We start from the raw sequence: 27,053 nt of genomic DNA, 5'->3' as shown, positions 1-27,053 counted from the left end.
TTCCAGATAATTGATGTGAACCCTGGTTTCCTTCCCTTCACCATTGGTTTTGTGTGGATTTTCCTTCGTTTCATTAGGCATAGCCTTTACTTCTTCCCTTATGTGTTTGCCGTACTAAAGCATATCTGTCAAGCCTGTGAGCATCTTTATCACTAGTGTTTTGAACTCTATGTCTATTAGGCTGGCTATCTCCTCGTTGCTTAGTTCTCCCACTGGAACCTTGATCCGTTCTCCCAGTTGGGCCATACTTCTCTGTCTCCTCATCTTGACAGGTTCCTGTGCTTGTTTGCCTGTGTCTTAGATAGAGCTGTCACACCTGTTATGTTGTAAAGGGTGGAGCCTTAGGTATTCATCAGTATGGGCGACCTGTTTCACCACATTGTGTCACTGTATGTGGGGAAGGGGTCTGAGAGGGGACAATGCCGCTTGCTCAGCACTCACTCCTGTTCCAGATACTTCCATATGGGACTGGTGTCCCTCTAGCTGTTGCTTTGGCCGTTGTTCCAAGAGTGGGTGGGTCTGTGGACTTTCTAGGACTGTGGTGGCCCTTTAAACAGGCAGACTCTGCTGAGAGACCAGCAGTTTCTTCCTCCATCCCAACCCACACTGGCTTGCAGTCAGAAGCAATGAGGCTTTATATTCCCTGGCACTGGAACCATAGCTGTGCAGTCTGGTCTGGGGCTGGGAGCACTCCCCATGTGTCCCTCCCCACTTTTTAAAACATGTGACTGTTTTTCACACTGGCCTGCCACTGTCACCGCTGCAGCTGCTGCTGCCACCACCACACCACATCCTCTCTGCCCCAGCTCTGCCTCTCCTGCCTGTCTGGATGAGTATTTTTTCTTTATATCTTTGTTTGTTGGACTTCCATGTGGCTCGATTTTCTGGAACTTCTGGTTGCCTCTATTTTTGAGGTAGTTGTATTCCTTCATAGTTGTGGAGGGAGATGCAGCATGTCTATCTAGGCCTCCATCTTGGCCGGAAGTCCTAGTTATTTTTTGATGCAATTATTAATGGGACTGTGTGCTCAGTCTACATTTCTAATAGTTCATTATTGGTTTATAAAAATGGAACTGATTTCTGGGTATTTATTTTGTATTTTGCAACCTCACTGAATTTATCCGTTCTAGCAGTTTTTTGGTGGAATCTTTAGAGTTCCCCCTATACAGTACTGTTTTGTCTGCAGATAATGACAGTTTTAATGCCTCCTTTTAATTTGGATATCTTTTATTTTTTTCTTCTTGTCTGATTACTTTGGCTAGGACTTCTATTACTATGTTGAATAACAAGTGTGAAAGTGAACATTCCTGTCTTGCTCCTGATCTTAAGGGAAACACTTTTAGTTTTTTCCATTGAGTATGATGTTGGCTGTGGGTTTTTCAGATATAGCCTTTATTATGTTTAAGTATGTTCCCTCTATTACCACTTTGCTGAGTTTTTATCATAAATGAGTGCTGGATTTTATTAGATGCTTTTTCTGGAACTATTGATAAAATCATGTGGTTTTAATTCTTCATTTTGTTTATGCAGCATATAACATTTATTGATTTGCAGATATTTTCCCAACCTTGCATCCTGGAATAAATCCCACTTGATCATGGTGTATAATGTTCTAAATGTATTGTTGGATCTGGTCTACTAATATTTTGTTGAGAATTTTAGCATCTATGTTCATCAGGGATATTGGCTTATAATTTTCTTTCCTTGTAGTGTCTTTACTGGTTTTGGAATTAGAATAATGCTGACCTTGTAAAATAAGCTTGGGAGTCTTCCCTCCTCTTCAATTTTTTGAAATAGATTAAGAAGGCTAGATGTTAATTCTTATTTGAATGTTTGGTAAGAGTCACCTGTGAAGCCATCTGATCCAGGACTTTTGTTTGTTGGGAGTTTTTTTTTTTTTTTTTAAAGCATTTATTAAAGATTTTACGTATTTATTTTTAGAGAGAGGGGAAGGGGATAGAAAGAGAGGGAATCATCAGTGTGTGGTTGCCTCTCACATGCCCCCAACCAGGGAACTGGCCCATAACCCAGGCACGTGCCCTGATTGGGAACCGAACCAGCAACCCTTTGGTTCACAGGTTGGTGCCCAATCCACTGAGCCACACCAGACAGACCTGAGAATTTTTTGATTACTCCCTCAATTTTATTAGTTGTTATAGGTCTGTTCAGATTCTCTGATTCTTCCTGAATTGGTTTTGAAAGATAGTATGTTTCTAGGAATTTATTCATTTCACCCAGATTGTCCAATTTGTTGGCATATAGTTGTTCATAATATTTTCTTGTAATCCTTTAATTAATTTGGTGTCAGTTATTACTTCTCTTTCATTTTTAATTTTATTATTTGGGTCCTTTCTCTTTTTTCCTTCATGAGTCTCATTAAAGATTTGTCAATCTTGTTTATCTTTTCCAAGAATCAGCTCTTGGTTTCATTGATTTTTTTTTTATTGTTTTTAGAATGCATTTAGTTTATTTCTGCTCTGATTTTTATTATTTTCTTTCTTCTACTCACTTTGGGCTTTGTTATTCTTTTTCTAGTTCCTATAAGTGTAAAGTTAGATTGCTTATTTGGGACTTTTCTTGTTTCGTAAGGTAGACCTGTAATGCTATGAATTACCCTTTTAGGACTGCTTTCACTGTGTTCCATACGTTTTAGGTTACTGTGTTCTCATTTTCATTTGTTTCAAGGTATCTTCTGATTTCTTCATTGATCTCATTGTTAACCCATTCATTATTTAGCAACATGTTTTAGCCTCCATGTTTTCATGAGTTTTCAGTTTTTTTTTCTTGTGATTGATTTCTATTTCATATCATTATGGTCAGAGATGATCACTTGATATGATTTTAATCTTCTTAAATTCATTGAGACTTGTTTTGTGTCTATCCTAAAAATGTGCACTTGAAAAGTATGTATATTCTGCTGTTTTGGGATGAAATGCTCTGAAGATATCAATTAAATCCATCCAATCTAGTGAGTCATTTAAGGCTGCTGTTTCCTTGTTGATTTTGTGTCTGGAGATTCATCCATTTATGTCAGTAGGGTGTAAATTTCCTGCTGTGCTATTGATCTCTCTCTTTATTTCCATCAAGATTCACTTTATATATTTAGGTATTCCTATGTTGGGTGCATCAATGTTTATAAGAGTTATGGCCCCTTATTTGATTGACTCCTTTATTTTTATGTAGTGTCCTTCTTTGTCTTTTCTTATAGCCCTTGTCTTAAAATCTATTTTGTCAGATATAAGATTTGCTACCCCAGCTTCTTTCTTTCTTTCTTTCTTTCTTTCTTTCTTTCTTTCTTTCTTTCTTTCTTGAATTTTTATAAGATATTAGGTGAGCCAAACTGACAATATGCTAGGGAACAAGATCTCAAATGCTCTCTCCAGCTTATTTTTTTCATTTCCATTTCCATGACATATTTAGTCTGTATGTATCTTTCATTCTACGGTGGGTCTCTTATAGACAGGACTTGTTCTCTCATCCATTTAGCTACCCTAGATCTTTTGATTAGAGCATTTAAGCCATTTCCAATTAAAGTAAATGTATTGCTAGGTACAAATTTATTGCCATTTTATTCCTTATAACTATATTCTTCTATTTTTTTTCTCCTTCTTCTAAAAGAAGATCCTTACTTCCAGTCAAGATGTTGGTGTAAGAATCTTTCCAGACTTCTGGCCAAGATGGAGGCCTACACTGACATTCTCTGTCTCTCTCCACAACTAAGAAGGAGTACAACTATTGCAAAACAAGAAATAACCAGAAGTTCCAGAAAGTAAAGCTACATGGAAGTCCAATGCATGAAGTTATAACAAGTGGTGCTTGTCCGGATGGGTAGGAGGGGTGAAGCCGGGGCAGAGGTCAAGCTGTGCTGCCGGTGGCAGCGGCAGCGACGGGCAGCGGGACTGTGGTAAGCACAGATGCCTGCATTTAACAGGAGATGAGAAGCTCCTAGGAGCACCACTAGCTGCAGACCAAACCCGTCAGCTTGTGATTCCAACACCGGAAGGCAGAACCCCATTGCCTCGAACTGTGAGGCCCAGAGGACGTGGGGATGGAGGAGGAGGCTCCTAGTCTCTCAGTGGAGAGAAAACGGCAGGAATCCATCTTCGACCCCCACCCCCACACAAAGCGCCACAGTGTGACAAGAAGGGTCGCCCGGTAGTGACAAGTGCACAGGGCTCTGCCCTCGATAGCATAGGAGGTGTGACAGCCCCGCCCAGGAAGCAAAAAACTGCCAGGATGGCAGGGATAATGATAGAGATACCAATCACGCAGCTGACCAGAAAGCAAATACATGAATTAACAGACGAACAGATAGATAATCTTTCTGAGGCTCAGTGCAGAGCTATAGTTATAAGACAGCTTACAGAAATAACAGCAAGACTTAATCAAGACAGGGAAGGAATGAAGGAATGAAGGCTAGTCCTTGGTGAAATGAACAAAAACACATAGAAAAAAAGTGGTGAGGAAAAGAAAACCAGGGATCAAATCAACAAATCGGAACATAGGGAAGGAACAAACCGTCGAAGAGTGCAGAAAGAGGAAACAAAAAGTGAGGAAAATGAGAAGAGGCTCAGAAATCTATGGGACAGCTATAAGCGGGCCAACATCCAAATCATAGGGTTTCCAGAAGGTGAAGAAGAAGAACTAGAAATTGAAAAATTATGTGAAAAAATAATGAAGCAGAACTTCCCGAACTTGGGGAAGGAAACAGACTTACAGGCCCAGGAAGCACAGAGAGTTCCAAATAAACTGGACCAAGGGAGAACCACACCAAGACACATTATAAACAAAATGTCAAAAAATTAAGGATAAAGAGAGAATCTTAAAAGCAACAAGAGAGAAGAGAATTATGTACAAAGGGGTCCCAATAAGACTATCAGCTGATTTCTCAAAAGAGACTCTGCAGGCAAGAAGGGACTGGCAAGAAATATTCAAAGTAATGAAAAGCAAAAACCTACAGCCATGATTACTCTATCCAGCGAGGCTGTCATTCAGAATAGAAGGGAAGAGAAAGTGCTTCCAGGACAAAATAAACTGAATGAGTTCATTAGATCCAAAGCATTGTTATATGAGATGTTAAAGGGCCTTGTTTAGGAGAAGGAGGATCAAAACTATGAACATTAAAATGAAAACTGTATCACAACAATCAACAACAGAAGCTAGGGAACTGAAACAAAGGCAAACTAAGTAGGCAACGAGAGTGGAAAAAGAATTATAGGTATGGGGAGCATGTAAGGGGGGAGGGGGAAAGGAGGAAAGGGAGGGAGATGGTGCAGGAATTAAGAAGCATAGTAGGAGGGAGTGGAGTAGACAAGAGATTGAGAAGAACTATATGCACAACCAATGGGCATGGACTAATGGGGGAGGGACAACTGGAGGGAAGGAGTGTCACTGGGTGGAGGGAAGCAGAGGGAAAAGAAATTGGGACAACTGTAACAGTATAATTAATAAAACATATTTTTAAAAAAGATGTTGGTGCAGGCAGACACGGCTTGCCTCTTTGCACAACCACATCAAAATTGCAAGTAAAATATAGAACAACCATTACTCAGAACTATCAGAAATTAAGTTGAATGGAAGTCTCTGCCAATCCTCTAATTCTCTTCTTCATAATGGTTAAAAAACAATAAGTGACTCATTGGAGAGCTGGCATCCACACCTAGTCTCCTAAAGTTTGCACTTTTTGCTGTACCAAACCCTGCTTTATAGTAGTCAAGGAGTAGTAGAATGCCACCCTCCAAGCCCTCTTACTGCATCCTTCTGCATCTCTCAGCTAAAGAGAAATCCCACCACCCAAGGAGTGGGCTGAGGTAGCCACCAAATGGATCCAATTTGCAAAAAGCAAGCAAGTGTCTTCAGTCTCCCTAAGAGTGTCATCAAAGATGCTTATCCAATTGTGGCCAAAAAATTCCGTCTGAATTTGAAGTCCCCAATGAAGATTCCTTTTTTCCTTCTGATTTGTCGTATAAAACAGGAAATAATTACGGAGAGTAGAGCAGCGATTTTCAACTGATGTGCCATGGCACACTGTTGTGCCACAAGAATTTTTAAAAGACACCATACTTGACTATTTAGTCAGGAGCACTGACCTATTTTCCTTTAGATTGGAAAAAAAAAAAAAAAAAAAGACAACAGCCAATGCAACAAAAGGAGCTTGGTGTGAATAAATCAAAATTATACCTACTTTTTGTCAGAGGGGCCAAAAATATATATTTTTTGATGTGTTGCAGAATTTTAGTATAGTTTATGTGTGCCTTGAGATGAAAAAAGTTGAAAATCACTGGTATAGTGGATGGAGCACTGGGATCAGAGTCAGAGCACCAGGATCATAGTCACAACTCTTACATTGACCGTCCAATTGACCGTCCATCTGATCTTAGAAGTGACATTTACCTCCCTAAGACCTCAGTGTCATTAACTTCAAATTGGGGTATTGGATACAAGGATAGTTAAAGACCTTCTAGCTCTAAAGTGCTTCATCAGAAAGTATATCGAGACATTGATTAAGATACTATAATGCTATATTAATAAGTCTGCATTTATATAGTATAATTTAGTTTTAGTATGTTTTTGTATCCTTTATCTCATTAATAACTTTGTGCACTATATAGGGAAATTATTAATACATTATTTAGTTAAATATAGATGGCATTTTTGTGGCCATTTGTATAAAAACATGGAAAAAAAGAGTGAATTAGACCCTAATATTTGTTGAGTGCTTATGTGTGCTAGGTTTGAGGTAACATTTCTATAAAAAATATTAGATTTAATTTATATCTCTGTGAACTATCCCAGAAACATAAATGATTAAGTTCATGAGGATTCCTTGTTATTCATTAACCAATGCTTAAGCTGATGGTTTGCACAGGCTGGTAGGGGACATTAGGGTTATAGAAACCTATACAGGAAATAGTTTCCATGCAGAAAGGGATATGAGATATATACCAATTAAAGACAATCAATTATGTGCATTAATAGAGGTTGAAGATAACCTGGTTGATTCAACAGCAGGAAATCAGAGATAGTATAATTGATCAATTTAAATTCTAGTCAGTTGAACGTGATAATTTAGACAAGGATATAACTAGTGGACCGAGTTGTCTGGAGCCTGTAAGTCTCTGTTTGGAAAAGGTCATGACATATTTATAATTGAGAACCTATGCTCTGAGGTAGAAGCTCACAATGACTTGCACACTGTGGATAAGATTCACTATCTATAGGAGACTTTTGCATGGATAACTATCCTACATATTGGGAAACAATGAAATTGTAGCATCTGATCAGAAACTCACTAACCTAAGGAGCATTTGGTAAAAAGATGAAGCTGAATCTTTGGTCATGTTATAAAAAGTAGTTCAAGATGCTCAAAGGTGATACTGGGAAGGCAAATGCAAAGAGTAATGTAGTGGGTCTTATCCAGGCTTCTTGGAAGAGTTAAAGATGATGCCCTGCCCAGCATTTGTTTCCACAGAGGACTCGTGTCCTCAGCAGCCTGCTGCCTGCTGGGACACAACCACTATAGAGTGGTCATCGTTTCAGCACGTGTTTTTTCCTTGAGTGTGTGTTCGCTGGGTGATGGGCTTCTCATTACTAATCAGGCATCTAGATGCAGTGGTATTCAGGAGAGGGATCCTGATCATGGTCACAAACATCCTCCTATTTGCTACAGGTCTCCCAAAGAGAGAAAGAAAATGTCGTTTTGGTTGACAGGTCAGCAGTCTTGAGCTGTCTGAATCACAGGGAACTACCTCTGCCTTGAGTGATGTTTAAGTTTGCTTAAATATTTTGTTCTGATTGGAGAAAGTATTAGTCAAGGAAATTGTTACTAGCCAGGGAGTCAGATTTGTAAAGAATAAAATTGTTTCAACATAATTAGCATGAGGCTCAGGTTCCAAGGATTCTCCTCTGTACACTAAACACTCACTGATTTCACAGGGAGCAGTGAGTGAGAGTTGAGGGAATTGAACTCATCACTCTAGAAGTCCAGTGGTGAGAAGTCCAAGGCCTTCCAGAACCCAGCACAGCTTCCTGCCATGGTGGAGGCATCTGGTGTTCTGATGGACAGCACATACCTCTCTGGAGAACCCACTCCACAGGATTTTCTCCTCATTGATGAAGAGCCTTTCCCCTTTCCTGGCATAGACGTTGTAATATCCAACTTCCTTAAACACAATGGAGCCATCCTCTGGAGAGAGGTGCCAGTTGATGATGGAATAGTTCCCCATTAAGTCACCACATTCATCGAAAGTCACCTGTTCCCCCATATTGTTGGTAAAGTTTAGGTGACGTAGGTGCTTCAGGACCTAAAGAGGAACAGAGACAAATATTCTGAGTACAAGCCACAGGACTGCCACATATGGTTATGTAGGTTGTGCCCTGTGCAAGGACAGTACACTCTCTTCTAACAAAGTAGAAGGAACATGACTTGAGGAAGAGGCACCTTTTTCTAATTTACACTAGGGCACTTGCATGTGCTGGCAACAGTCCTGGTAAGCTAGGGACTTTACGTGGACTCACATTTTACCTGGGGTAGGAAATACTTTCTTGAAATTAGGAAAGGAAAAGGGATACATCTCACCAAAGGCCAATACAAGGCTTCTGCAGGTACATTGTCAGCTGGTGGTGCTCTAGGAGGAGAGGATTTGTAAGCCAGAGCCCATTCTTAGTGTTTTCTTTGATGGGCTTTGAAGGAGTGGCGGCACTGAGAGCTTTTATGGACTGTGCCATCTTTCTCTATGCCACTGCTTCTGTGGAAGTGTCCTGCTAGCAAAAATCACAGAGAGAGGAGTGGGAGGAAGGAATAAATGAGGCTCTGAATGGAGTCCTGTTGTAATACTTGTGGCCAATCCTGTATTTTTACAGGGTTTTGTGGGTCACAAAGCCCTTGTACAAAAAAAAAGTAATGATAATAATTACTAAACCTTCCTACTCATTTTACTACCTTTGAGAAACAATGCTAAATACTTTATATTCACTATCTAATCCAATCCGCACAACAAATAGTACTATTGTCCCATTTTACTGATGGGGAAATTGAGACACAGAAAACAAAAGTATCTTTTCCAGGGCCACACAGCTAGCGAAGGGTGCAAAGCCTGCGCTCTTAATGGCTATGCTCTACAGCAGCATTGTCAGGCTCCTGGCTCTGCTTCCTGCATGCCCCTGACATGGGTTAAGAGGAGGCAGCAGGCACTCAGCAGCTTACCTTTCATGCAGGACCTGCTCAGTGCCAGGGGTCACCAAGGCACCAAGAAAGAATGAGACACAGTCCAGGCTGTGAGTGCAGGGATATCACTTCCACTGCACCTCGAATCAAATCTAGCTGACTACAAAAAGGAGAATACATTGTGACCAAATAATTTTTATCCAAGGAATGCAAGGTTAGTTTAACACTTGATTACAGTAACATGCTACAAAATAGAAACCACATGATCATCTCCAGAGATTCAAAAAATGGTTATAACACCCAACCTCCATTCCAGATCAAAACTCTCAGCAATCTAGGAATGAAAAGGAACTTCCTCAACCCTAGAAAGGGCACCTATGAAAAACCGACATTAACACCATCATACTTAATTGTGAAATACTGACTGCTTTCCCTCTAAGATCTGGAACACAACAAGAATGTCTGTTCTCACTATGGCTGCCCAACATTGTACTGGAGGATCTAACCAGTGCAGCTGCACTGGACCAAGCTGACTCAGACTAGAAACATAAAGGTCTAAGTTCTACACTCAAACAAAAGCAAGCAAAAAACAAAAGAACTTTCAAATCAAGTGAAAAGACATAGGACTCACTTTTTGAAAAACTAACCATTGAGGATAATGAAAATTAAGGCTTTTATATAATTGGTTAGAACTTAAACCTGTTTATTGAAAAGTAGATTACTGAAAACTATAGTATGAAGTAAAGGGCCAACACAGTTTCTCCCTTTGAGCTATAACCATAATCTATGTTCTTGTGTTCTGATTTAAAAAGAAAAATAAACCTTCCAGATTAAAACAAAGAAACAAGTAGGCAAACAGGGAAACACTAATAAAATTTGTTTTAAAATGTGCTAAAAGATTTTATTTAAGAGTGGTATGGTAGGCATATCAGAAGAATTATGGTTTTCATTGCATAAAATGTTAACCTCATCATCATAAAGGAAAAAAAGGAATCCTAATTTTTCTGGGGAAAGATTTCCTCTGTGATATTTTGAGAAAGATGCAGCTAAATATTATTTTTTACATGTCATGTTTTGATTATGAGCATACATACAGTTAATTTTTGGTAAAAATTCAAAACATGGAATAAACTGATTATGTAACTTCCACCACATTGGTGAGGAAAAGGGAAGCTGGCATCACCGCAGCACAATAATGTGTCAGTAACAGCTGATAGCTGCTTGAAGAGAAGGGTAAGTCCTAAAAACAACTGTTCCATGTAAGAATCAGCACAGCAGTATGCCAGAAAGTGAAGGGAGCAACAAACAGCTGCAATGAAGGACTGGAAGTCTCTTAATACAGAGAGCCCAGAATTATTCAATTAGCTATAATAAATTAATCCAGATGAATTGTACAAAAGACCAGCCTTTCTTTTTTTAATTAAAAAAGGCCAAAATAGGTTTTAAAAAAGGTTCTTTAGTTCTTTTAGGAATACTTATTGGTATAAATTAGGCTAATAAGTTGGTCCTGATACAGGTTCTTAGGAATCCTGTGTCAATTTAAAAAAAATAAAAATTTGAAATTTAGTTGTTTGTTGATCTTTATTTCTCAATAATCCTGTTTATACTCTTAAATTTTTTTACCAAAGTGGTGTCTTCCCCCAGTCATTCATCCCATTACCTAATAATGAAGAGGCCTATTTTAGCCCAAATTTATAAAGTCAGAGTTACTGCAGTTTTATCCTATGAAAATTTTCTGCGAGCTTCTCTGAGACTACTTACTTTGTTCCTTTTCTATGTCTGTATCCATATACTGTTCTTGTCATCCACTTAACCTCTATCTTCACTCAGGTTTTACTTTGTCCTGTTTTCTTCCTTTAGCTATTTGTTCATTCAACAAGTATTTATTGAACAACCAGTATGGGCCAAGCAAGCACTTTTTAGGGATAAGATATACAGCAGTGTTCAGGATGGACAAGTAAGTGTTCAAATACTCTGACTTGGTTAGTTGTGTCCACTCTCACTTACTGGCACACTGTACTTTCTTTGTGTGTCTGTGTATGAATCAGAGTTCAGGACACTTGGTTTCCTCTGGTGAACACCCAGGGCTTAAGGCTGTGGACCAGGGTCTTCACTATGAAATGATCAGCTGACCTGGCTCACCTCTCAGGAGCCAGAGAGCATGTGCCAGAGGGACAACGGGGCACATGGTTCTTTACCTTGGCCTCATCGAGGGAATAGACCACCTGGGGCAGATGTTGCCTTTCTTACTGGTTAGATATATGACTTTGGGAAAATCAGTTTGGCCTCTTTGAGTCTTACTTTCCTCACTTACAAAAGAATAATACTCAAGACTGATACTTACTGAACAGTTAGCATACATAGGCAGTATCCTAAGCACTTCATACATATTAATCAATGTTATCTTCATAATAAATTTATAAGTTCCATTACCTCCATTTTTCAGGTAAAGAAATTGAGGCACATTAAGTGACCTCCCAAGGTCATAAAGTTACTAGGTAGCAACTGGGACTTAAATCCAGTTAGTCTAGTTCTAGAGTCCAAACTCTTGACCATACCCTATATACTACCTATTTCAGTGTAGGAGTTAAATTAGACAGCTTGTATATTAAGTTATCTATCTCTAGTTACAACAGGTTAACTTATATAAAACTGAGGCTGAGAAAATGGACATATTTTTAAAATGGGGAGGTGGACACACATATTATGCTCATCGCAACCCAAGAGGCCGTAATAAAAAAAGTGGTCAAAACTGAATGACACCCAGATCTCCATGAAAGGCCTGTACTTTCCCACCTCGGGGACTTTCCATTGTTTTGTATTTTAAATCAACTTTATTGAGGTATAGTTTTCATAGAATAAAATACACACCCATTTTAATGTTATAGTTCTGAGTTTTGGCAAATGTATATGCCTGTGTAACTGCCACTACCATCATGCCAAAGTTTCCCTGAGTCTCCCCTTCCAAGTCAGTCCAACCTGCACTCGCAGCCCTAAGTCACTGCTTACCTGCCTTCTATCATTAGAGGTAGAATATCATATAAATGGAATCATACAGTATGAATTTTTTTTTTTTTTAGTTTGGATATTTTTTCTCCAAGGAACAGATCCTTTCTACAAATTCCATCCAGCCTTCAAGGCTCATCTTGAATGACATCTTTTATTTTCTTTACTTCAAATCCTAACCTGAATAGTACTCTAGTATTTCATCTTCATAGCAGGTGTACAGATAAAGCCACATAAGTATGAATTTTTTGAGTCAAAATTTCACCTTGTCCATTAGTCAGCAATTATTTGTTTACTTTGTCATATGTCAAAGTTATCTCATTAGACATCTTTAATATTTCTTTTGCCATGTTCACTTGCAACTTTTACATCTGAGTACCCAATTTCCTGCATAGTAACCTTGCACACCAGGGAAGGTGGAGATGGAAACCATTTCACCCTGAAAAGCAATGGTAAGGAATCTTTAAGTTGGTAGTTACTGACACATAGGGGAGCAACACGAGTTACAAAAAAATTGAGATATTTCCCCCAGGGAGAACACTGTTCTTCTTTTAGAATTTTAAAAGAAGAAACTAATAGCTTCATTAAAAAACAAAAATATAAGAAATTATACTGAGATTATAAATCAGTATATATGCTTCTAAATTATTTTATTTGAGGGAGAATATGAGGAAAAAGAATAAATGATGGGGAAGAGAAAAGGAAAAAGGCTAATAAAATGACTTAAACACAGAAGATAATATACAAACACAAAGAGACTGACAGGTTCAAAAAGAACACTAAATATTGAGGAAGACATATACTAAAAGAGGTATAGCCCTGGCCAGGTAGCTTGGTTGGTTAGAGCATCATCCTAACACACCAAGATTGTGGGTTTGATCCCTGGTCAGGATACATATAGGAATCAACCAGTAAATGCATAAGTGAGTGGAACAACAAACTGATGCCCCTCCTTCCTTCTTCGCTCTCTCTAAAAATCAATAAACACAATTATTTAAAGAAAAAAGGTAAAAAAAATGTATAATATACACACAGATGGTCACATATTATCTTATTTTTAATGTGGTAATATTTCCATCTTGTGGCCTTTTATGATATTTCCTCTAAAGGGTTTTAAAGTCAAACTGTTGCTCAGTATAAACATATATGGGAATCACGCTTTAGCATGGGTCAATTGAATTAAACCAAAGACTACGGACTAGAAACCCTCCCCACTCCACTCTTGTCTATGATTTCCACCTCTTACTCATGGCATCACTTCTTAGCACAGAAGGCTAGTGGCATGGGAAGCACCAAGCACCCCATTCACACAGATAATGAGGGAGAGTTCACACATATAAGAAACTTGCTGCTTCTTGTCCACTTCCTGTGCTAAGAATGTAGAGAAAATCTGAGACCAATTCCCTTCTCTAACCTCAACCCTATTTTCTGGCTCCATCTTCTCCATCTCCTTTGGCTCTCACCCCAGTTCACCTCCTCTCTCCCAACCCCTAAAAGCACAAGCAATTCCTGGAAAGATCAATTTTGTTTGGCTTCTGTTATTACCATGGTTCTGTCATCATGCATGCCTGTGTTTTGTCTATTGAATGGGCTGTGTAAAGCAGAGGGAAGTAGGAAGCATGTCTTGTGCATAATCACCCCAAGAGAAGGGAGAGGCAGTTCTATACTGACTTACATGATGTTCCAGACAAACTTGATTGTTGGGCGTCTGACCCAGGCTCCTCCAATCAGAGCCTGGAATACCATGGCCACAGTGTTTGATTCAAGGTTGAACAATTCTCTGCAAAGGACTTAAAGTAGTGTTGTCAGGTCAAATCAACTAGGCTGCTAGTTATTCATTCATTTATTCTACACATATTCAGGTGTCGGTGTTCTGGAAACAGTGCTGAACAATACACACATGGTTCCTGCTCTCTTGAAGCTTAGAGTAGTACCATGGAGGACTCAGGGTGAAGAGAGAGATGGTGATCAGCACAAGCAGGGCTTGGGGGTCTCTGTGGAGGTCAGGAAGAAATCGTGTGTTGTATGCTCATAAATTACATGTTAGTGTTAATTTTAAGACATATGAGTTAGTTGATTAATTTCAGGGGGGAAAAGGTCAACAAAAGAAGATTGTTACTGTTTCAGCCAACCAAAGAGCTGTGGAAGCTTAAGCTGAGTATATAAATGGCAAAAATGAGGAAGAAAGACTCATTAGAAAGTATGTGTGTGGGCATGTGATTTGAAAAAACTTTCAGGGAAAGTGAATTGTGAAAGAGTTAAAAGTTTGTGGCGCACAATGCTAGAGGAGACAAAAACTGATGCCTCTTTGTATGTGGGATAGTGTATAAGCAATAATTCTACACCAAAAGTAATTAGTGTTTTGTGGGGAGATGTCAGGAAGATTGGCTTATAAGAGAATTGAGAAATGGTAGAACAGAATCCCAGGTTGAGATTCTTGGATTAGATTGTATAGATCATATGGGTGACAGGTTTCCACGTAGGTCTTAATAATGAGTGTGAATAATTGCTGGTTCATCTTCAGATAGAGGCGTGGCCAAGATCTTAAATTCTGAATGCCCACGCAACTGCCTGGAATCCTGAGGCTCAAAGGAGACTTACAGTGAGCACTTGGAACATTCTGGCTAATGCTCATGCTATTCTTCCTTAGAGCTCTGACCCTGCTTTCCTGTTTCCTCTCCTGGACAAGTTGTGCCAGATGGTGTGTCAGTCAGGAGGCCACAGCTTTACCTGCTCGAGGGTCAGCTGAGGTGTCTGTGTAGTGGACACTTTATTTTGGCTGCTTTGCTTCTCTTTCCCCCTCCTTTTGGAAAAGGCATCCTGATTTAACTTGGGGGATCTGTTCCCTGCCTTACTCTCAGTCTATGTAGTTTGGGAGGACTTTACTCCTAGCTTCAGAGAGGAATATGTGGCCCTGGACTGGCCAATCAATGTGAAGTGTGGGACTTTTACAGGAGATCCTGGGAAGTAAGGAGAGCCCAGAAGTAAGGACTTTATGAACCTGAAGCTTCTGCAGAGGCTGAAAACTTAATCCCTAGGAATAAGGAACAGAGAGATGGAGATGAAAGCATCTATTGTTATTTGGAATACTTCTGAGATTTTCAGTGTTATGAGCTACTAATAATGTTTCTTCTTCTGTTTAAGCCAGTTGGTTTGGGTTTTCTATAGTATACAACTAAAAGTCTCTATCTTGCTATAGTCTCTTGATTCTTGGCTTTTCCCCCCCATATGTCCAAACTTTGGTCTTGATCATCTGGATCTTATTTCCTTGTCTGAGAGAGGATTCACTGAAGAACAGAACTCTCAAATTACCCACTAGATGTCTCTTTTCCCTACAACCCCACCCTGGTTCTGTAGGCTTTCAAAGGCTGGGTTCCTCTTTCCAGGGTACATGCAATGGAAGGGAGAAAAGATGATAGTATTTACTCAAATATTGTCCCTTTATACCTTTTTCTTAAAACTCCTCAATTTATCCTCATGGTTGCTGAAGTCTTTTTGATCTCCGATCTTCATTAGCATTTCTTTTTCTTTGACGGGGTTGGGGGGGGGGTTGGGTGAGGGCAGTGCAAGGAAAGAAATCCTAAGGACCTTATAGGATTAGAAACTTTAGCCAACAATGATGCCTGAGTGAGACTTTTCTCACACCCATACAACTAAGTCCTTGCAGGTCCTGACTCACTCCGTCATGTCTGGATAGCTGCTCCTTATCCCCTGAGAATCTCTAAAATAACTGACACAGGTTGTACACTCTTTGTTTCTTGGTATCTTTTCCCAAGGGTCTATGGTGGTTGGGCTCTCTATACAAAGCTATTTTAGTTATTTTTTGTGTAATTAATTAATTAGAGGCATATTGAAATCCAACTATAATAATCACCACCTGTTTAGAGCTTAAAAATTTACAGATAGCTTTCACATATATCGTCTCATTTTCATCTTCAAAGGGACCTAGAGTAGGCAAGAAATTAGGGTCATTTTACAGAAGAAGAAACTGTCTTAGAGCAGCAACTTGCCTAAGGAGATGCAGTTAGTACATGTGGGGCTTGGTCATTCAACTAAAATTCAGGGACTCCCTCCTGCCCCTCCTATCATGCCATGCACTCTTTCCCCCAGTCAGTCTGGGACTAAAGAAAATACAAAAGGAGTGTAAAACATTATCTGATTTAAAAATCAAGGTACATTTATCTATCAATGGACACCTAGGTTGCTTCCATAGCTTGGCTATTGTAAATAATGTTACAATGAACATAAAGGTGCATATATCTTTTTGAATTAGTGTTTTTGTTTTCTTCAAATAAACGTGGTATATAATTATATACAATGGAATATTACTCAGCAATAAAAAAGAATGAAATCTTGCCATTTGCAACAACATGGATGGTTCTAGAGAGTATTATGCTAAATGAACTGAGTCAGACAGAAACCAGATAAGTATGGTTTCATTTATATGAAGAATGTTAAAAAAAAAAGAAAGAAACCCAGAGAAATAAAGTCAGGCTCACAGACACAGAGATCAAGCTGATGGTTGCTAGAGGGGTAGGAGAGTGGAGGGATGGATGAAAGCCGAAGGGTTATACAGTCAATAATATTGCGATGTTTACACCATGACAAATGATTACTAGAATTAGTGTGGTGATCACATCGTAAGGTATATAAATGCCAAATCACTATATTGTATACCTGAAACTAAAAAATAAAAATTAAGATACATATGTAAGACATGAATGACTATGTAAGTGAGGCTGGACTTTTATCTTCAGAAGTTTTATGAAATAAAAAGATTATGATGTCTCTCTTACATGTTATTAAAAAATACAAATATTCACTAAACTCTAAAATGAGAGTTGGAATTCACTTAAGTTCTGATTATTTTCTCTTTTAACTATTTTAGTGCTTCTTTTCAAAATATCCAATATCAAATCCTTTTAAGACAAGTTTTTTCTGTGTCTTTGATTTGCTTCTGTCCTAAGCTTAGTTGGCCTGTTGGGTGGTCCAGCATGTTATATTTTGAGTAATATAATGGCAAAAGTGGCAGAGTAATACTAGTTTTATGTTCGTTAACCTGTGGAACATAATAGATACTCAACAAATAATTGTTACTCACAAGGGAACAGTATCTTTAACTCAAAGCATTGGAAAAACATCCTCCACTCAGTACTAAATTTGTTCCAGGATATTAAAAATCTTTTAGGAGCCATACTCTAGATATTCTGAACCACTAGGCTAAAGAACAGCCGAGCCAATGCTTTAAACAGATAATCAAATGAAACTACTATCAATTGTTCAGAAGCCAGTTGCTCAGACGTTTGAAAAGGCGATTTGAATCCAAAGCTACATTTAGTGATCTTATATAGATCTTATCTTTTTGAGGTTACCATTTTATCTGCCTTGCCTGGATCAGCCCAAACCTGCTTTATTACACAGAGAACTGTTATCTAAGTGAAGGATGTACCTGCCAAGCCTCAACCTTCTTGATGTCAGCACAGGAGCCATTGGCGAAGAGCCCTCTCCCAGGTAAGCAGGTAGATATATCTTGCAGGGCGTGAGCAATGGAGTAGACGGCTAAGTAGACATTGTAGGATATGCGTAAGTGTGTATAATCCATGTAAGGGGTCTCAACACTGCTGATGTTCTCATCCCCTGTACAGAGAGGTCGGAAGGCAGTAGAGCTGTTGCTTATCTGGCCACCACCACCTTCTTGACCTCTCAGGAAGGTATCCATGGGTAAAGGTCCTTTAATGCCTTCTTGGAGGTGGCAGTTAAATGTTTCTTCCCAAAACTCCTTGGCAAAACCATTGTGGACAGACTTCCTGGGATGGACTTTCTGCAGGAATTCCCGGAAACCTGGTATCTGCCCAGCTTTCAGAGCAAATCCGATGGTGCCTCCGACCACATGGAAGTATTCCGGCATGGCAATCAAAGAAGAGCTGGCCCAGGCCTCGCTGGCCAGCCAGATCCTGCCCGTGATATTGCGCCGAACAATCTCCTTAATGAGGGGCTCGAGGTCTGGGCCACTGGAGAAAACAACGATGACCTTGGCTGTGGAGTTCTGGATCACCTCTACCACCTGCTGCATCTCTTCCTCATCAGAGTACTGGGAGATGAGTTCGCTAAAGTCAATGCAGATGTCCCTTTCCTCAGCTTCTTCTCGGAACTTCTCGATCCCTGGCCGACCATAGTCATCATCAGCGGCAATGGTGCCCACCCAGTTCCAGCGGAAATACTCGATGATGTCTGCCATAGCGGTGGCCTGGTGTTCGTCATTGGGGATGGTACGAAGGAAGGACTTGAATTGATTCTTATTGCTGAGGAGTCTGCTGGAGGAGGCATAACTGACCTGAAAAGAATATAGAACACAATGAGTGAGTGAGTGGGGTGCTGGGTGAGCTTCAAGGTTGTGTGGAGGTAGCTTGTTGAACATTTATTAACATAATTTATCAAATGTGTTGTTCACTGCAAATGCGGGGAAAGGGTGAAGACAACCAGAATCTGTTCCTTTCCAGTGTGAATATCCAAGCGCCTGTCAGTCTCTCAGGGAGCATTCTGATTCCCAGTGGGTGGGTCTTCACAATTCTACCTTCAAACATGGGTCTGGCCATAAAGTCAACCCAACAATAGCAGGATCTATTTATTCTTTCAAGGGAGTGTTTGTGCACTGTTCCACATTTCTCCTAACCTCCGCCATACTGCCTCACTGGTTATAATATACCCACGTACACATCTTCTGCCTGTTGGGTCCTGGTTCTGATCTGAACATTGTAGCTTCCCCTTTATGGTGATGAACGCTTTGTCCATGACTCACTTCTGAAAGGTATAGGTTCCCTTTGGGTTATGAACCTAAATCTCTTCAGAAGAGCCCCGAGGGGTTCCCCTTTCTTAGTCTGCCTAGTTTGTCCCTTCCTGTCTGTTTCCAGTCTCCAGCCATTTACTCTCTTCCCTCCCCCATTTTCTGCTCTGCCCTCCCCACAGTACTTTAGATAAAAGCACCCTCAATTTCAGTCATTTCTAAGAACTGTTTACCTTTAGGTTCAATTAGCCATTAGGTTTATGAGGCTCCATTCCCCTGTACCACGATAACAGTGATGTACATCATTAAATGTAGTCAGAAAAGCATCCTTTCCTCTCCTGGCTTCTCCGTAGGTTTAATTGACATGCTTTTGATGTGAGTCTCTAAAACCTAGAGAGGCTGAAAAGGCAGCCTGGAGAAGCTGCCTTGCTGTGTTTCCACTTTCTTAGAAATAGCTAGTTCTACATCTAAGTATGGGTGTGGCCCATAAAGGGAAGAAAGCCTTACCTTTGACAGTAAAAGGTCATTTCCTGAAGAAGTATCTGAATATTGTGTAAAGCGTTTCTTAGTGCAGAGCTTCTCAACTTTTTCTTTGCATATTGTGGCAAGCATAGAAGTTGGGGTTAATGAAAGAGGCTGACCAAACCTGGTAGGGGCTGCCCTGTCTGCCCTCGGCCCCACCTTGCCATCCCAAACTTTGAGGGAATCGGCATCTCGACAGGCGTGGCCAATCCATAGCGCACCTGTGTGTCCTTGCTCAGCAGAGAGCAAGTTCTGAGTTACTGGATCATTTCTTCTGAAGAACAAAGCATTTTTATACTTAAAGGAATTTCTTCTAGGTAATGAGGGATGTTTAATATTACTTGATTTCCATTTTTCTAGAGAGATTTTAAACTTCTTAAGAATATGACGTTAAAGAAATTTGGGGGAATGCCTTTTTCAATATTTATCACCAATTGAAACAATTCATTTGTATATTCAGTGTTTTAAATGAAATTTTCCAATATGTTCATTCTTATCAATGAATAGTTTCTACATCAGAAACATGAAAGGCATTGATCTATGAAAGAACTGGGCCAACCTTGCTAAAGGACAGACATATTTTTAAAAATAAGAACTCTGAATTTGGAAGTTATAATATGAACTTGACAATTTTTTTCTTTGATCAGAATTAGCCCCTTCTTGCTCTACTATTGGAGTTAATGAGGTAGGTAGTTAGATGAAATAATTTGTTGAGATGTTATTGTTTTTAAGAAAGTCCTAGCCCTGGCTGCTGTGGCTCAGTGGATTGAGTGTCAGCCTGCAAGCCAAATGTCGCTGGTTCGATTTCCAGTCACAGCACATGACTAGATTGCACGTCAGGTCCCCAGTTGGGGGGCGAGTGAGAGGCAACAACACAGAGATGTTTCTCTCCCTCTCTTTCTCCTTTCCCCTCTCTCTAAAAATAAAATAAGTAAACAAACAAATAAAGAAATTATTTAAAAAAGAAAAAAAGAAAGTTCTATTTGTAGACTCAACCAATAGGCTACTGAATCAAGTTTTTGCAAGTGAAAAACCTAATTAGGCATTTTATAAATCTATCCACTATTGCTTCTTTCTTTCTTTCTTTTTTTAAACTGGGCTGAAAAGGGTTTAAAAAACAAATAAACAAAAATACCCCCGTGTGTATGTTTCTCTTAAAGAATGCATTCATAACATTTGCCCAGTTTGGAGCTAAACAACCACCTTGTACCCCCTCCCCCTAAAAGCCCCTTAAAAACACACAAAAATTTTTTTTATTGTAAAAGGGGAGAATTTCATGGGTGATTCAGAAAACTGTTCTAACCACAACTTATAATGGGTATAATAATCTAGCTGGTCTGCTTGTTTCATCCACTTAGAGGTATGAGTGGCATAGAAACGCCACTGACCCCACCCTAAGAGCAGTGGTTCCCAACTCTGTTGCAAGTTAGAGTTGCCCCAGGAGCTTTCAAAACTCCCAGTGCCCAAGCTGCATCTCATGAACCAGGATCTCTGGAGAATAAGACCCAGGCAGCTGTATTTTTAAAACTTCCCACATGATTTCAACATACAGCCACTGCAGAGAACCACTGCCATAGATGCACTGATATCTACACCGTGACAGATGATTACTAGACTTAGTGTGGTGATCACATTGTAAGGTATATAAATGTAGAATCACTATATTGTATACTTGAAACTAATATTGTATAGTGACTGTACTTAAATAAAAATAAAGTAAAACAAAAAATAAAAATCAAGGTACATATGCAAGACATGAATGACTATGTAAGATGTGAGGCCAGACTTTTATCTTCAGAAGTTCTATAAAATGAAGAAATTACGATGTTTCTCTGCTGTAATTAAAAAATACAGAATTAGACTAAACTATAAAATGAGTGTTGGAATTGTGCTTAAGTTTAATTACTTTCTATTGTAACTGTTTCTGTTACTGATAATTATTCTAGTCTTCTTAGCACTTCTAAAATTTAAATTCAATTTAACGTTATCTTTCATTCAAACCACAAAAAATTAAAATCTTCCTCTTCATGTTCTTTCTTTATGATAATTACATGTTATACCTGTTATCCGTGGGATAATGACAATCTACTTTAACTGTGTATTGAAAATAATACTGCACAACATATCAAGTTTACAAAATGTATATTTGCATCTTGCACAACACATTCACTGATGTGGGCTTTGTTAGACCATTTTAGTACAAAAGTTATAGAGCCGGGGCTTCCCCGTGGTAAACACCTTTTATTCCCTGAAATAAGGATTCGGGAAATGATGACAAGATTTTCTCAGTTGTCATGTGTATATAAAGGGATAATGGCTATCACCAAGCAAACAAAGACCTCACAATATAGAAATGTGAATTTATCAAGGGTACTTTATACACTTTATATATTAGACATGAAAAAAATAAATTTAAATTTGATTTATTAAATGTGATTTATAATTTAATTTTAAAATTGATATAAGGAATGTATCACAATTGAGCTGATGCTCCCATCCATAGACATTTAGGTTGTTTCCAATTTTTCACTATGATAAAGTGATGCCATAGATCTATAAATAATAACATTAAAAAAGGTTTGCTTTATAGTTTAGGGGAAAAATCAAGTTATAAAATGACATTTAGAGTTTGCTGGGTTGGGGGTTGGTGAAAAAGTATGCAACTTTGAACAAATATTTATAAAAGCACTTGCTTCAGTGAATACCCAATTCACTGAAAATGCAGACATCCCCCTACCTAGGCTGAGTTCCTGCAGGGTGGAAACTGCTTCTTCATATACACTGTAAACATAGTTGTTAAATGAAATAGGATGTTTTCTGTTTTTAGAATGTGCAACATAGTAACTAAGTTCCTGCTTTGTGAGAAAATATGCTTTACTTCCCTCTGAGCTAAATTTTCAACCAGATGGTTGAGAGGCAGAGATGTTTAAGGGAATAAAATTAGGGACATATGTGGGGTTTGAAAGGACGGAGTTACATCAGATGGTCTCATTCCTTTTAGTAAAGGCAGACATAAGGTCATTTGCTAAAGGAATAGAGTGGAAAATAAAGACCTGAACACTCTGGGAACAACGTTGTATGCAAGGTATAAAAATAAATAAATAAAAGGCATATATAAAGTTTTATATAAGGTATATTTAAATGAATTTTGGAAGAGTTGTGAAGGTCTAGTTGATGTTGACTTTGGGGGTCTTAGAATTCCCAAATGGTCATGATCCAGTGTCCCAACTAATTAAAAGGTCTTTTGTGCCCATGTAAAGCCAGAGATAGGAAAAGAGCAAACTGGGCACTGGGTATGGCAGTCCTCCAAGCCTGGTTCTCCTGACCGCAGCCCACACCGCCCGTCTTAGAAGGCTCAGGTAGGTACCTGGGGAATGTAGAAGAGCCCCAGCAGGTTTGCCACCGCCGTGGAGATGCCCGAGCCAGTTGCCCCCACCACAGCAATAGTAGAGGGGATGTGCTGTGAGCAGTTGCAGAATTCATCAAGGTTCAAAGAATCAATTTTGTTCTGGGCCACAAAACTCAGGGTGGCCTCCAAGGCTTTAGAAACGGTGTTGCAAGTGTCGAATATCCTGTATCCCAGTGTCATGTTGGGAAGAAGGGCTGGGCTGCTGTTTATTTCCTCTATGGCAAATATCATGGCTTGTAACCAGCGAAAGCCCCGAAAATTATACCTGGAAGAAAGAAGAATTGGAAGAAAATGAAAGGCTTTCTGGTCACTTACTTTAAAGTAAGGAGTGGGCAAAGCTGGGTTGGAACCCTGACTCTGTTAACTTTCTGATTTCATGACACTGAGTTCTTTGAGACTCAAGGTCTTTCTGTAAATGGAGGTAACACTTCCCTCAGAGTGGCTGCAAACAAGAGATAATTATGCAAAATTCTCAGCATGATGTCCACAGAGTTAGGGAGCAATAAGAATGGAGACCATAACGGAATGAATAATTTGTATTTGTCTCATTCAGCAAAGAATTTGAATTAGCTAATGTGAGGTTACTTTAGTAATACAGAAATTTAAAAAGAAAAAAAAAAAACCTAGGGAAAATAAAAATAGATTAGGATTTTAACATGTGGGAGCCCAAGAATAACCTCAGATTTTCAAAGTCACAAATTTAGACCATGACAACCCTGGAGATTAAAGGGGAAAGGAAAATGAGTAACCTTATCTTTGTAAACAAACAAATATGCACAGGAAGACTGTTTACAAACAGTGGTTACTTCTGGGTGGCAGAATGAGTTTTAAAATTGTGTGCTTTTGGTTTATTTATACTTTCTCTTCTAAAATGAGTATGGATTACTTTTTAAAGAACATTGTTTTAAATAAAAATCAAGCAAATTAACACAGAGAAATAGGATCAGTGACACAGTTTTACTCTGCGAAGACTTGGCTAGAGTGAGGGCTCCATAAATGTGCTGAATCAGTGTATCAGTGCCCGAAACAACTCCGCAGGTTCTCTCTTTTCATAATGGGCTGTCCTACTTGAATTCAATGACAGGAGGTAAGAAATACAATCTATTCTACTCCACTGTATTGTTTAGGGTCCTAAAGGTCCTGATCTAACTTTTAATGTGATGTTTTCTCTTAGTCGTTTTATGTTTCTGTTATTTAATGATTTGTTTAAAACCCGCAATTATTCAGAGATACTATATAATTTTTTATTACATAAAACATCTAGATTGCTAAACTAATTTTGTTATCTTTGCTTAATTAAAAATATATATTATTTAAGCTCAAGCTTCTTGCTTGATCTTAGGTATATATGTGGCACATGCACAACTCTGTCCAGCAGGGTACAACGAAGAGGGTATTTGTCACATGGGTTCTGTGAAGAATAGAATCAGAATCAGTAAAATTCTGCACTTAGTGTTTCTGCATTCATAAGAAATGTGTGAAAATATTATCTAATTTGTGAGCTCTCATTAAAACTAAAACAGAAATCCAGTTTCGTTGGAAAAATCCTAATTTTAGTTTTAATTTTCCAGCTACCAGGAAGAAAGACCACTTTTGGAAGTTGTAAATCTCAAAAATAAAGTGCTATTCTCTCTTAGAATATGGCTTGAGGCTTGGGGTGCAGTAGTGGTCTCTGATATCCAGATTAAGAAAGGTGATGTATACCCCACTGGACTCTGCAAATCCTGTTTGAGGGAAATGTGCCTAGTTGTAGGTGTCTGCCATATTCTAAGAGAGTCATAATGAATTAGGGAGTAACAAGTGGAGGGCAACCAGAAGGGTGAGGGGTCTGGAAATCATGTCATGAAGTAATTATTTAGAAAACTGAGACTGTCTGGTCTGGAAAAGAAATCATTCAAGGGGATAAGTAAGCTGTCTTCAAATGGATGAAGAGAGTCCAGTTGAGTTAAATGGATTCTGTGTTTCTCCATCTGTGTTAGCAGGGGTGTTTAGCTTTCTAGAACAAAGACTTTCTAAGGGGAGTGTTTCCAAAATGCCATGGGCTTCATTTTGAAGATGCCTGGGTCATGCCAACCACCAAGGTTTTCTTCGACTATAAGTCTTTAAAAAAAAAGTCTGAGTGATGCAGCCAACACTCAGCTATTACTGACCATTGGGGCACTTAAGGTCAATGGAGATATTACCACTCAGGGTTGCTAGACCTATAATAAATTTCCACCAAGGTACTTAGTCTTCTGTTAAGCAACACTGCTACCAGGTGTACCAGTTACCAAGTGACTGAGCCTATGTTACAACAGGCTATGGATTTTTCTACTCAGTACCATTGACATTTTACTTTTGGAAAAAAACTTCTTTAAAAAGTCAGGGGTGGGGGAATAATAAGTTTCAGCATGATTTGATTTCTAATCACCACTTTTGAAGAGAGAGAACCAAGTTGGAAAAAATTGTTTTGGGTTTGGTACAGCTTTACTCCATCTGCACAGAAGAAAAGAGACCCTTTGACTTGGCTCCTTTCCTTACCTGATACATTCCACAGACTCTGGCCTTGACTTTAGATCTTGATCTTTGGCTGCTACTCCAAAATGAATAGGAAAGAGCCCCCCAAGGATAATGTCCCCTTTCTTCTGGGCTCTCTGGTCAGGCCCATAGGCAAGAGTGCTCCAGGTAAGTGCCAAGAGGATCAAACAGCAGCTATAAAGCGCCATAGTTCTGCTTTCTCTCCAGGAAGAGAGACAAGGAGTGCTGGAGGCTTGGGGACCCAAGAACTTTCCCCCTTGGTGCAGCTCACTCCCAGCGGAGGAGGCACATGTCTACAGAGCAACTAATAACAGAATGGAAGTTTTGGTGTTTGAATTTCCATTTTTGCCTTCTTCATTGCAGACTAGTAAGGCAGATGATTCTTGAGTCTTTAGAAGCCACATCATGTAGAGCCTTTCTGTGATGCTTTCTGAAAGAAAGGAGAGATGAAATGAATTCTGCTAAGCCTAAATCCCATCTTGTTATGACGACTGCAACAGAGGTGGCTCAGAAGTTCTATTTGAGAGGCTGAAGGGTAGCAGGTGGGGAAGGCTTGGCTCAGAGTCTCATTTATATAGCACTTCATGTAAGACAGAAAACTTTAATTGCTCATGTGGGAAAAGGACTGTGTTCAGTTGTGAGGGCCACATTTTAAAGAGGCCACTGGTAAGTTAAGGCCTCCACTGATGTTGCCACTATATTTTAATCCATTTATTCTGTGCAAATAATGCATAGACTTGGCAATTCCTTGTATGATAATAATAATTATACTTTATTCAGCAACATGTTCTTATATAAAATATAGATGAAGTCATATTTAAATTTAAATCTGACTTTAAATTGAACAAAAATGTCAGAAAAGACCACATATTCTTTACTTATTATGGTAGCCCCCCTTTTTTGTGTCTCCTCACACAGACCTCTGATTACAATTTGTAATATGACACTCCATAGACTTTTGAAAAATAGTTTTTGAAAACGACTCATTTAAATTAAGGGTCAGGTTATGCTCTACAAAGCTCAACAGCTGGATATAGGGAAAAGTTCTTCTGCTTTAGTAGGAACTCCTGCCTTTCCCACTCTACACTCTACATCATCCACTCTGTGGGTCAGTTAACAATTGCATGTAGATGGCAGCTAGCTATACAGCCTCTCCTGAGTTTCAGGCCCACCCAGGCCTCCAACCAGCAACTAGACATCGCCACTTGAATGACCCACAGGTGCTTCCAACTTGACAGGCTCTAAGCTCACCTTCCTTTCAAACTTGTCCCTCAGACAAGTTTTCTCTCTCAGACTTGTCCCTCCTTCACCATTTCTCTCTCAGCAAATGACATGCCATCCACAAGGACACAAAATAAGAAGTCATCCTTGCCTCCTTCCTCTTCTCATCATTGTCCTTCATATTTAAACAAGCACCAAGTCTTATAGATTCTACTGCCTATATTTTTCTGCAATCCAGGCACTCCTTCCCATTCCCAAGGCCATCTGAAGTCCACCAACATTGCTTACCTGGATTCTGCAACTATTTCTTAACTGGCCTTCCCTTCTCCAGTTTTGTCCCTTGGCAATCCACCATTGTAAATCTTTGGATGCCATGGTACAAGTGGTTTGGAACATAGGCTCTGGAATTAAATCTGGCTTTGAATCAC

The 27,053-nt window shown here is 39.2% G+C and overlaps 1 protein-coding gene across 2 annotated transcripts in view; it reads right to left on the bottom strand.

Moving 5' to 3' along the window:
• The window catches only part of CASR (calcium sensing receptor), a 39,367-nt gene extending 13,775 nt beyond the window's left edge, over positions 1–25,592 (bottom strand). For both annotated transcript variants that reach the window (XM_090265914.1, XM_090265924.1), the window contains exons 1-4: positions 25,408–25,592; positions 22,846–23,152; positions 17,622–18,506; positions 8,073–8,303 (exon numbers count right to left, since the gene is read on the bottom strand). In XM_090265914.1, coding sequence (XP_090122040.1) covers positions 8,073–8,303; positions 17,622–18,506; positions 22,846–23,152; positions 25,408–25,592 — 1,608 coding nt within the window. The remainder of the gene's footprint in view (positions 1–8,072; positions 8,304–17,621; positions 18,507–22,845; positions 23,153–25,407) is intronic.
• Positions 25,593–27,053: the final 1,461 nt, after the last annotated feature.

Source organism: Furipterus horrens, unplaced genomic scaffold (genome assembly GCF_987537825.1).
Source record: "Furipterus horrens unplaced genomic scaffold, mFurHor1.1.pri manual_scaffold_1, whole genome shotgun sequence".
Taxonomy (NCBI): domain Eukaryota; kingdom Metazoa; phylum Chordata; class Mammalia; order Chiroptera; family Furipteridae; genus Furipterus; species Furipterus horrens.
This window is presented reverse-complemented; position numbering and strand designations above follow the sequence as displayed.